General features: G+C 39.4%; 1 protein-coding gene across 3 annotated transcripts in view; it reads right to left on the bottom strand.

Moving 5' to 3' along the window:
- The window catches only part of CRHR2 (corticotropin releasing hormone receptor 2), a gene marked incomplete at its 5' end in the record, with an annotated part of 157536 nt that overhangs the window by 107536 nt on the left and 37431 nt on the right, over positions 1–12569 (bottom strand). Inside the window, one exon of one of the 3 annotated variants that reach the window (XM_084282311.1) lies at positions 164–278. The exons of the other annotated variants lie outside the window; for them this stretch is intronic. Coding sequence (XP_084138437.1) covers positions 164–278 — 115 coding nt within the window. Of the gene's footprint in view, positions 1–163; positions 279–12569 lie in introns of those variants that run through there. 3 annotated transcript variants of the gene reach the window in all.

Here is a 12569-nt window from a genome sequence, read left to right as displayed (position 1 = left end):
TGCATTGGGAAAAAAAAAAAAAAAAAGAGAGAGAGACAGAGAGAGAAAGGGAAAAAGAAGCAGTTGAGAAAGCACAAAAGCGACACACTTTGCATCACAAAGCAAACCCAATCTTAGCACTCAAAAAGCTTCTCTGAGCCCTGTGCTAGGTAATGATTCCTACCATGAAAGCCCAGGAAAGAGATAGAGAAACTCTCTAAAACAGTCTCTTGTAAATCCAGGAGGCTGCAGTTGACATCAAATTCTTCTAAGATGAACTGAGATATGGTCACATCCATTATTTCCCCCTGGGGCTGCTGGACTGGATCAGGCTCCTTCCCCCCTTCTCTGTTTTTTGTTCCCTCTCCTTTCTTCCTTTTTGGAAAGAAGCAAGCATCAAGCTGCGGACACCCTGCGATCTCGTGTGTGTGAGCCTCTCTCCCTCCCAGAGTGCTGACAACTTGGCTGAGAGTCTGCGTCTGGCTGTGCAGTTCAATCCTTCAGGCTCTTCTTTGCTTTAAAACAGCAGCTCGGGAACCAATGGGATCACACTGAGCCCAGAGTAAGGGGCTCGTGTCTCTTAGCCGGCTTCCCTGGTCTAGCAGCTCTCCAATGCCGCCTCACGTTGCCAGACCGTTGTATTGCTTTCTCTCCCTCCCTCTCCTCTCCCTCTTCCTCTCTCGCGCGCACACACGCAGAGTTTTATTGTTAGCTCCGGCGAAGAACACTTCTGCAAGAATACTCGGTGCGAATTTGAGCCAGGGAGAAAAGGAAAAGCCATCAGACTAATAAAACTCCTTGGGCTTTTTGGAAAGCAGCGCAGTTACTGTCTGCACCGCATGGAACGGAGGATGAGCAGGGATGTGTGGACAGAGAGGGGGGAGAAGGGACTTCGTCCAGTAAGTGGAATAGTGCATCCTGAGCAGGCCTGGAGAAAGAGGCAAGATTAACAGCTGGGATGGGGGAGATGGTCTGAGAGACGGGAGGCATCAGAGAGAGGAATCTGGGGTGACAACCAGAGTGGGGAGAGTGAGAGAAGGGCTGGGAGAAGCAAGGCAGGGGCAACTCTTCCTTCTGCCCCTTGTGCAGGCAGCGTGGGAGGGGCAACTGGGCAGGGCAAGGCACTGGGGGCAGAGTAGAGCTCTGGATCAAAGTGGACCACTCAGGGGTCAAAGAAGAAAAGAGAACACCCTTGTTTTCCAGTGATGGGGGGAGCCAGTAGGTCAAAGGATAAGCACTCAGACTGAGCCAGGTGGCAAGAAAATCTTCCTGGGTGAGGAGCCCATCATGTGGGGAGGGAGGGAAGCAAGGGGCTTGAGGACCTGAGGTCCCTGGGGAGCAGGATGAGAAGGGTCTGGGGAAGGGAAGGGATGAGTTTGGGTGGAGATGCTCAGAAAGGTGGTCACCTTTAGGGAAATCAGATCTCAGTACAATGAAAACTGAGTGAAATTCTGCACTTTGGAACATGCTGAAGAGCAGCTTAGACCTAAGAAGCCTTTTTTTTTTTTTTTTTAATTATTTTTTTATTTTTTATTTGCTACATTAGGATGTAGGGAAATTTTTAAGGAAAAAAAAATGTCATTTCTTGCCATCTAGCTCCATGGATTCAGAAGGATCTTAGGAAGCAAATAGAAAACTGACATGTAAGGGAGAAATGCACAATAAGTATATATAGTAGTGGCAGAGATGCAGAAACAAAATACAAGGAAAACAAAGAAACTTTGACATAAAAAAAAAAGAGATTCAGCAGTGGACTCCTGGTTGCAGTTTGTGTTCACAACTTTAGATCAGACGTGGTGTTATACTGACTTCAAAGCAATGGCCTAGGACTTCTAATAACATCCATCTCCCATCCTGCAATGGTCTGGACTTTCCCTTTACTCATACTTAAGATTGAAAGGCTTCATTCTTCACCCTTCAAAGACAGAAAGAAGCTTGCTATCCAAAGAAAGGGGGAAAATATGAGTTAGAAGGGCAAATAAATTTGCAACATGCACCAATGAGAGAACTAGACAGAAAACTATTTTGCCATCTGCAAACCTGAAGATTTTTGCTCATTTTTATAGTTTGCAATATGAGAGGGCGAAAGAGTGCCATCAAGTTTTGGGATGAATATTTTTGTTTTAAATATGCAAAAACCACAAATTAACAAATGCCCTAGCTATCGAGGCAGCACAATGTTCTGAGGTAAGTGAACGAATCTCTTTGCTTCTCTGTCTGGAGCCACGATCTCCTTCCCAAGTGAATATTCCCAAAACTGCAATGCTTTTTGAGAAATTCGCATTTCAGCAAACTGACCTTTGTCAACACCTCCAGATCTCTTTGTCCCACGCATCTCTAATCCCCAAAAGCAGGAAAGAAAATTTATTCAGTATCATTCACACAACATGGCCACCACCAACGTGCTGGTTGTCTTAAAGCAGAGCTTTGAGGAGAAAACCCTATTTCTGGAACTTTACAGTGAGAGGTATAAAGGGTGCTCTAACCCTCCAAGCAACTCACAGAAGTCTGTCCCTCAAAGTATCTTCAAGTGTTCACTTTAAGTTACTTCACTTTCCTAATGGAGCAGTTAAGTTCAGATTTTTTTTTTTACTTTTTTTTTTTTTTTTTCTTTTTCTTTTTTCTTCAAGAGTCCTTCTTAGTGATGGCTGTGAGTTCTTCCTGGAGGACAGCGTTTGTAAGTGCCCAGTGGCATCAGTGAGCTCAGTGGCCATTTCAATTGATGCACAACCGATCAGTGAGTAGGGCACTCATCCAGGATGCTGACAGGATTTTTTTTTCCTTCTGCTGTTTCTACGCAAGACAAAATCACTATGCTTGGGCCACGGTCTCTATTTTTCATCTCCTGTCTGCCCTGTCTATTTACTCACTATTTGTGGAGCAACTTCCACAGTGGAATCATAAACCCAGCTGGAGGATTTGGGCACTAAACTTCCATGAATTTTTGGAGGAACACATCATTTTATAAATTACTGAAAGAAAGACAGTTTCAAAAAAGGAGTTACTTATAAATTTGATTAATGTTTCACTTTTCTAAATGCTGCCCTGTATTTTCTTGCAGAAATACTTGGGAAATGGTTCCAATAGTACAAAGACAAAGACTGAGCTGGATTTAATTTCAGAACTGTTCTTTATAGTAGTTAACACCCAAAACAACAGTCCTGAATTAAACTAAATATTTTCCAAGAATGAAGAAAACAGTTTCTTTGTTTAAGTGAGAAGAGCTAGAAAATCGTCATCCTAAAATGATTCTCCTTTCCATACTTTCAATTTGGTTCCATTTAGAAAATCAGAAACAGTATATACAGCACAGGTAACGCTACTGTATTACATACATTTAACAGCAACAAACCTCAAAAATAATTATAGAGGTGGTGAAAATATTCTCTGTGAGTAAATCTGGATGTGGAAAATAATTTGCTGTTCCTCAGTCCACAAACCTGCACCATCATTTGTTAATCTCTTCTCAGTTCAGCCACAGTCTCTTCATGCAGAGCTCCTTTTGTAACTTTCCCTGGGTACAATTAACTTCTTCGTCAAAGTTTCCCTTTGGCTGGATCCATTTAAATCTTGACTGTCAATTTGAGTCATTCAAGGTGAAAATGTTGCTCCTTATAAAAGCAGCAAATCCAACTGAACACAAGATTGACAGAAGTATTATAGCTACTGACACTGTCGATACTCTGCTGATGCTGTACCCCTCTGTGAGATGCATTTGATACGAATAAAAAGCAACCACATCTTGCTAGGCTCTAGGTAACAGAGATCTGCTTTAAGAAGTACTGAATAACCAAAGAAAGCTAATAATTGCACTTGGCAGGCAGAAAAACTTTGTCAAATTAAAAGTGAACTTGTTCCTATGCAGCGGTGTTCATTGATTTGCTTGTGGGAGATGCAAGATGCATTGCATCTGACATAGATGCAATCTATATCAGAACATCTGAATAGTCCAGATTATGGAAGTGAATGTGATGGGCAAATAAATGTATAAACACATGAAGAGAGACTGGAAAGTAACCTACAGCTCCTCCGAAACAGGAAGGAGCTCTGCCCAAGTCTGGGATACAATATGATCTGGCAGTATCAATCTTTGTATGCCAGCTCTTGCACCACTGTACCCATAGGTACAGGATGTCTTTCAGTTTGCCCCACCAGCAGTGACCAACAAGGATAACATTGTGCCATTCAAGCAGCAGCACCAAAACTGCACCCTATGCAGCCAATATATCATTTTTTGTGGGCTGGGGGTACCTCTGAAACCAGCTGACTGCTCCGTGGTCATGCCTACTGGAGGGACCTTTTCACCCCAGACACTTGACCTCTACAATGCCAGATGACTGCTGTATATTTCAATACCCAAGAAGGGGTTAATAAAAATAATTTTAAAAGTCATTTCTCTCCTTAGTTCCCTTGTTCTGAAACAGAAGAGCCCATTATACTTCATCCAGCCTTCCTTTTTTTCCTATGACTGTTTTATCACCCATTTCCCTACTCATTGATGTGAAGAGCTCTTTCACATCAATAAAAGCTTTCCAGGCACAATAGTCACCCCTCTTTTCTGTTGGCAACACAAAGCTTAGGACAAGAAATGCATGTTGTTCATCAAACCACCTGGTTACACCAATAATCCTATCTTACTTCCAGTAACTTATATGTAGTTACCTCACCAATATGGAGGTATCATAGCATCACTCTCCAGAGTATTGTCTATTTAGGTCTTCTGTTTTAATCTAAGTAAAATCCAAATCCATACTTGTCATCTGATACTGTTAATTGTTCTGTTAACATAGTCATAGATCTTCTTCTGTAGTGTGAGGTGAGCAAGAAGCTGCATACCCAAATATTTGATTTGCTGTTGCCTGCAGGGCAAGTACAGGGCCTTCTGGTCGAGTCTGCTGTACACTTTTGGAGTTAATGTAGGTCCATGTGAAATGCCACAAACACTTTGTGATGGCTATCACATTTTCAGTGAAGAAAAGAGTCGGGAGAACCTCAAAGAAATGTTTTCCTACCCTGGTTTTGATGGAAAATAGCAGGCAGAGAGAAAAAAAAAGAAAGAGAAGAAAGAGGAGGAATAAGAAATACATTTCTTATTTGTAGAAATTAGGTGTTTAAATCCCTAGAGGACAATCAAGAAGCAGAACTAAAGTTGATGGTAGAAATGCAGGGTCATCAACTAATTCCTCATACATCTCAGCTGTTGTAATTGGAGCTTTAGTGTCTACCTTTGCATTTGTCTACGTCTACACTTTTGTTTTTAAATCCCTTTAAATATGAGGAAGGAAGGTTTCTAACGGCATGAGAAGAAGCCTTTTCTCACCTTTCCCTTTTCTGCTTGAAAAATGTCTCCAATAATCCTTAATTAAGCAATGGCCTTCCATCATCTAATTTCAAAATAAGTGGGACTGTCCATCTGGGTAAAGAATGAAAAATCATATACCTTAAAGGAAGGCATTAATTTATCAGAGGGGCTTCTGGACCATAAACCTGAAGATCCTTCTTCTCAACATACACTGTAAAATTGATGTGACTGCACATTCAAATGCAGCAACAACATGACCATAACCTGGTAAAGTATTTATTTTTCCTTCTTGTTCCAGGAATTATAAAAATGGCAGTTTTTTGGAGTGTGAACAGGACAGTCACCAATCGTGGAGCTAAGCCATTCAAGCAGCAAAAGAGATTGACAGCAACTTAAAGATCTTTACAGACAGTACACCTCAAGAAGTACCCTAGAAATTCATATATGGCTAACTTCTGTGCCACGCTGTGCTATGGCTTCTCAGAATGAATTATACTCTGCTAGAGGAGTAGGCTGCTAAGAAAACCACTTCTCAAATTGAGTACAACTCTTCTAATCAAAATCTGGTCCTCGCCACATGTACTTGAGGTGTACACAAAATGAGCACTGTTGTAAGTTACTGTATGCAGAGAGGAATATCAGACATATATAAATACAGATCTTCATTTCAGTTGATAGGCTTATTTGTTAGAAAAAGGAGACGTTCTTTTTTGTTGGAAATGAACTATGACTGTAGCAAGCAAAGACAAAAATCAAAAACGCAGATTTGTGGTGATGAATCTCTGCAGCTTCATTGATGTTGGAAAATATTTACTGTGAGTATAAAAAGGTTCCAACAGCATAAATAATAAATGGCTTCTAGCTACACATTAATATATTTCTTCTAGCACATTAATACACTTGTCATTCTCTACAGCTATAAAACCTGTACAAGTGAATCATGTTACATGAGACAAATGATGAGACATTGCAGGGAGATTAGAAGAACACACAAAGGAACCAACCTTGACACACTCATAAACTGCCAATGTTATTTTTTAAAGTGAGGTGTTTTGGATGAATGTGCAAAATATCATCTACCATATGAGAGCACAGAAACATTCATTTCAGAATAACTGTGATTTTATACAAGGTCAAATTCAGGGTCGGTGTTTCACAGATATTTAAGAACACAAATGACCTATTGTATATATGTAGATATATATGTATATATATGCCTTACAATGTCCAAGTTCTCTGTTTATGGTGTAAGTAAGTTAAAAAAAAAAAAAAAAAAAAGGTCAGGTCACATCTGAATAAATGATGGATGATGGCAATGACAATGTGTCTTACTAGTTCCACTTCACTTCCATCAAGTACAATGGGACCATTGCCAAATATGTATAGAATCAGGGGTCTTGCCCTGCTCTCCATGCAATACACTAGGCAACAAGATTTCTTGTGGCATAATTCAGGCTGTGCCAATCAAGCTTTTGCTCTCCCCGCCTCCCACTCTGTTTCATTGTGATTGTTTTTCAGTTCATGCTAGGAAGTTCTGAGTAGTCATCCCATAAGTCTTGAGTTGAGAGGAAGCACAGAAAGAAAAGGTGGAAAGTAATAAAATGCTCAGAAGTCAATACCCCATTTCCTCTGAAAATACACAGACACTATGCATGATAACTGACTTTGAAGTATCATATAGCTCAGAATGCAAAGTATGAGATAAAGCATATGATCACCATGGATCACGTTGCCCAGCATCCCATCTCTGATAATGGCTAAAATCAGTTGTTTCCAAAAATGATGTAGCCCACCAACCTGCTTAAGATTTTCACGATCTAGTTATAGAGTACCCTAAGCAACCTTAACATATGCAGTAAGAGAATAAACCTTTTACCTTATGGGTCTTGCCTTCACTGCACAGGAAAAAGCATTGTAATTACAGTATTGTAACTTACAGTTTTAAATCATTCAATTCAGATTTGCCTGGTTTTGAGAAGCATCATCAGTCTGGCTTTGAGACCCTGGACTAGTGGCTCACATACTCCTCTGTGCACCTCTGCCCAACCCATGCATGGAAGGCAGAAGTCTAACAGCTTTAAACACTGCTTAGTTGCCAGTTTTCAGATTTAGATGGCTTTGACTCTCTGCCTTTCATATGCTGCTGTTATAGCCAAGGAAGATTTACAGTTTGATTTGAGTATCCAAAAACGGATGTCCAGAACCATTTAAGATACTCTATCTGATCCAAGATTGTTATATGAGGCTGGCACATAAACACAGAGCCTAGGGAAGAACCATCCTTATGAAGCAGAATTTGAAGGCCAGACAATTTGTTCTCAGGCATCTTAAATGGCATGGGACACCTGTATCTATGCAACTAGATTGAGCCTCAGATAGTAAATTTGCTTATAGGCCATTTGGTCTCCTAGTATTGACCTTCCATAAAAGGGGTGAAGCCCACCATCAGCATGCCACTAGGGAGCATCTTTCATTGCTTAGGCTTTACCATGTGTAAAAGATTTTCAATCTTTGGGCTACCTAAACTGAATCCTTAATAAATGTGGGAAATGTCCTAAAATACAAAGAGTAGCAGAAGAAGACTTGAGAGTAAATGAAGCTTTTCTGCCATTTTTACCCCTCTTCATTAAATTGTCAAGCTTATAACACTCTCTCAGAGAGAGGGTGTCCTCTTTGCAGCTCACATAAGCAGGAGCTCAGCCTCTCTCTTAATTCTGAGTGAAATTAGCCAGAGTGTCCAGGAGGAGAATGACAAAGTGCAAACCAAAAATATCTTGTTCTTGAGGAAGCTATGTTTAAAAAACAGCCTGTAATATATCAACTAAGTTGCCAGGCAAGATAGCGCCAGAAAGCCACAAGAAGAATCTAATCTGACCTAGTAAAAATAATAGGCTGTGGAAAGGAGAAGAAAATTAGTCTGTGTCCTAGGAATAAAGAAATCAAAAAGCTGGAATATGTTATTGGGTTTGCTAAGAGCTGTCTACATATACCAACTAATACATCTTCCACATGTGGAAAAAGTCTTACACTTCCCAGGAAGACTTTCCAGTTGAACAGAAACCTGTATTGTCTCCAACTGTCTTCCCCAAAGTCTACAATTAAATCTAATTTTGAATTGGTTCTGCTGGAAAGCAAACAAGCAGTGGGTGATCTGCAGACAGTCTTGGAGGCTGGTTGTGCTTCTGTTTTCTCCTCCATAACGTAGAGCTAGTGGTATTTAATAGCTTTACAAAGGTAGTAAAAGTTTAATTGGACTGGCATTTGAAGACTTTATAACTGCTACACATACAGTATTTCAGAAGCATTGTTACATAGAAATTCCCAGCAATACTCCTGATAGTATTTTGATATTCTAAAGAAACACCAGGACCTTCCTCCAATGGTCTCTGTATGAAAACATAAGGAGAAAGAGTCTTTACTCTTTTAAATGCTACAAATGTAGAAAAGAAGAAAACCAAACAAAACAGCACAGTATAGTAGTTTGTTCAAAGTTACACAAAGGTCACCAGGTAATGAAGGAAAAAAAACTCAGGAATGGTTTCGTGTCACATCTCTTTAGGTGTCTCCAGTGCAGGTGTCTCCAGAGGAGCCAATTAACCTGGGTTTAATTCGCAGCCAAGGGAAAGAAATAGAAACTTTGGTAATGCAATTCACCTGATCTATTGAAGTCATCTGCTTTAGGATGAGATTGATTTTGCCCTCAGATCCATCCAATCTCCCAAGTAGATGTCTGCTGCCTGAGAGTGGAATATATAGCAACTAGGGCTGATGTAGATGTCTGCATTTAGTCAAGGGAGTCCCACTCCAGATGCCAAGAACACAGGCCAAAATGTTGCTGACCCATTCCCCACTGGCCTCCAGCACCCAGTCTCACTGGAATGTTTGGCAACTGTAATCCCACAAGCCTGGGCTTATTATTTAATGGGAGGTCAAACAAAAACAGCTTAAATATAACACATAAAGAATAAAGATGAGAAAAAAATTCCTGATATGGTAGGAAAGTCACAATGTCAGCCACATATCGTTATGTTTAGAGATTGCATGCCTTAAACTGAATGTAGCTATGTGTAAGAGGATATCAGTAAAACACTGTGTAAAATAGATTTGTATCCCTATGCAAGCCAGCTAGTTATTATAAGGATTCCAGGACAGTCAGCTAGCCGCCGAGGAAATGCCTGGAAATTAAGCAGAAGTAGTGAGCAGTCATGCCAACTTCAGAAAGTGAGACAGTACTTCTCAAGAGCATCATTCTGTAACAGATAGCTCCAGTCCCGCTAGTTAGAAGGTGGAATGATTAGACATGAAACGTGAATTATTGTAATATTGGTATTACGACAGTAATTTAGTAACTTAGTATTGGATTGTGATAACTGAGGAGAAGGAACCTAACGACTGCCTAATTTGTGATTTGAGAAGCTCTTTCTAACTGCTACTGTATGAGATTGCAGCCCCAGAAAAAATGAAATAGATGTAAGAACATTACCTGCGTCTATAGCATTGGTTTGTGCTTCTGCTTGAAATCAGTGACTCTTGCTAGCTACATAATTTTGGATACCTCCCAGGATAACAAATCCATCCACCTCCCTTAGATCTTGCCCTTAACTGGACTCAGTACCCTTTAATCTTAAGCCAGCATTTTTGATTCTGTAACCATAGGGTAACTCAGGCCATGCATAGTTGTAGGCTGGGTATTTGAGAGGTCCATGACAGCAGAAGGATTCATCTCACCTAATTTCAGCCATCCAAAATTTGGGTGTGTAGACAAAGCAAGGTATCTAGGCTCTCTTACAGTCAACAGGGAGATGGCTACTATCAGAAAAAGATGATTCATTTTATTTTGAGACAAATACTTTCTTCAAATTCCTAATTCTTAGATGTTCTACTTTGTAGGATGTAGCCCAAGAGAGGGTTAGAACTCTGCTGTACATACACATACTCATGCTCATATACAAGAGTTTCTGGAAAAAAGAAAAAAAAAAAAAAAAGTAGTTGGTGTGATCACATTCACTTGTTGCACGTTGTGCAATTAAAAAAAAATACTTTAAGATAATTCAGGGCATATATAGCTTGAAACTGTGTGTATTAAAAATGCCCTGCTCATATTATGGTAACACACTGAAATACTAAAAATATGCATTATGCTTACCACTACTTTTGTTTGTTTGTTTGTTTGTTTTCGTTTTGTTTTGTTTTCTATACATGTCCATCATGAGAGGACATTTTCAGTAAAGGCTGTTTCCTTGATGTACAAAGACAGTTTCATTGTTGAGCTCTGGTGTTTAAACACTGCTTAACTTTAAACCCACACTTAATTTTCAGTGACTTCAGGAATTATGGGGGCACTTGAGTGACTTAGTAAATAGAGGTAGTTTGTTGAACTAGGATTTGAAGGCTGCTTTGGTTGAAAGGCACATGTGTTTGTTCAGCTATGATATTTTCCATTGGGTTTTACTGATTTTGTATAAAGCTTTTCATTCTAAAACATATGTTTGGAGCCACCTATAACCTGACTCTGTCCATTTGGTGGGTCAGAACTTACACAGAAAGAATTAACCTTGGAATACAGTTTAGAGCATAATAAATAATGTTTTTCTATTCTTAATTAGGTGTTTAGATAGAGAGCTTAGTCTATAGGTGGTTACATCAGTACTGGTTACACTGGATTTTTACAAAAGCCAAGGATCAGTCCCCAGGGATTCAATGTGTAACAGCTGAAGACTGAAAGAAGGGCCAACATTAAAATAGATGCATTTTAGCATAGATGTAATATACATTTAACTGTCATCAAGTAAAATAAATAACTGAAAATATGATGGATATTTTCAAAATAGGTGCAGAAAAAACAATCCTGAGAAGTGTGGCATTTCCAATCTATTTGACAGCACAACTGGATTTCTTTTCCCATGATGTGTTAATCTGTTTTGTATTTGGTAAACTGCACACCCGAGCCCAATGAATATTAAAGGAAGAGTTTTAGGAAAACATGTAACATTCTGATTAAACATTTTGTCATTCTTTCACACTCAATTGCAAAGAGAACATAACTTATTGTTGTATTGCTAAGCGAGTGCTCCTTCTCTCATGGACTCATCAAATCTCTTCATTAACCTTTCAAAATCTACCTCCAACTAGAGCAGCTATTCATGATGTTGCTAACTGGCAATTATCATAACTAGATGTCAAACTATGTGGACTGATGTCTGGAAAAGACTTTGTTTTTCTCAGCAGCTTTTCTCCAGCTAACAAAATCATCAGAATTACCATTTATAGCAATATTGCATGCAACAAGCACCTGGTCATCACAACTTTGCCTCTGGGAGCTATTTAATGAAGAAATAATAATTATTTCTTTTTGCTTGTTTTGTGAAGAGATTTTTCTGCAGCTATTGTAATCTCAGTACCAAGAATTACTTAAGTGAGGACCCAGTTCTCATCATTTTCATTTCCTGTACAAACTTATTAAATATAGAACCTATTAGTTTAACCCTAAAGTATTTTCCCCTTCGTTCAAATAACCACTCCTGGACAGAAACGATGAATAAAGACATACCATCTCATGCAGGCATAGACAGAGAACTGATCAGGTGCTATGGAATACTTCTGGATCAAGTGCACCAGTGTAAGCAGAAAATAAGTCACCCCTAACTGAAGCAACTGTACTGTTTTACCATTTACTGCCTCTGAAACATGTAGCATGTATTTCTCTACCTAGTTTCTAGACTTGTTTGGCTCACTGCCATAGTGTGATTTCTTTTGCTTGGCCACTGGAGGGCTCTCCTAATTCTCCATTACTGCATAAAAAAACATTTGATGGAGTTTAATAACATTAAAAGTAAAAGCTGTTTATAGTTACCTGGATATAAAAACAGAAACAAAAAGCAAGCAAGCAAACAAACAAACAAGAACAACAACAAAAGCAAAACAGGTGATTTCATCAGGTTATACAAAGATCTGCATGTGGACAAAGTGTATTTTACTTCCCCTTCAGCAGCAAAAATGTCTCTATAGGAAAAGAGATGAATTTCGCTGGACAGAAAATTTCATTTTGCACACAAGATTATCAACTGCACAAGTGATTATGGGCTTGAGATGGACAGCAAGCTTTTTCCTCATCACCCATTCCTCCCCACACCACATCCTTTCAGTCTGAAATCACTGCATAAATCAATTCACTTTTTCAACTAAGTGTCCTTTGTCATCTAATTTCCAATATATTTCCCCACCTTGAGACCCATTCCTCTGCCCGATTCAATTTGTCTCCTGATGGAAAAGCTGATGGATCAATCAT

This window comes from Netta rufina (genome assembly GCF_964035555.1).
Source record: "Netta rufina genome assembly, chromosome: 2".
Taxonomy (NCBI): Eukaryota; Metazoa; Chordata; class Aves; order Anseriformes; family Anatidae; genus Netta; species Netta rufina.
This window is presented reverse-complemented; position numbering and strand designations above follow the sequence as displayed.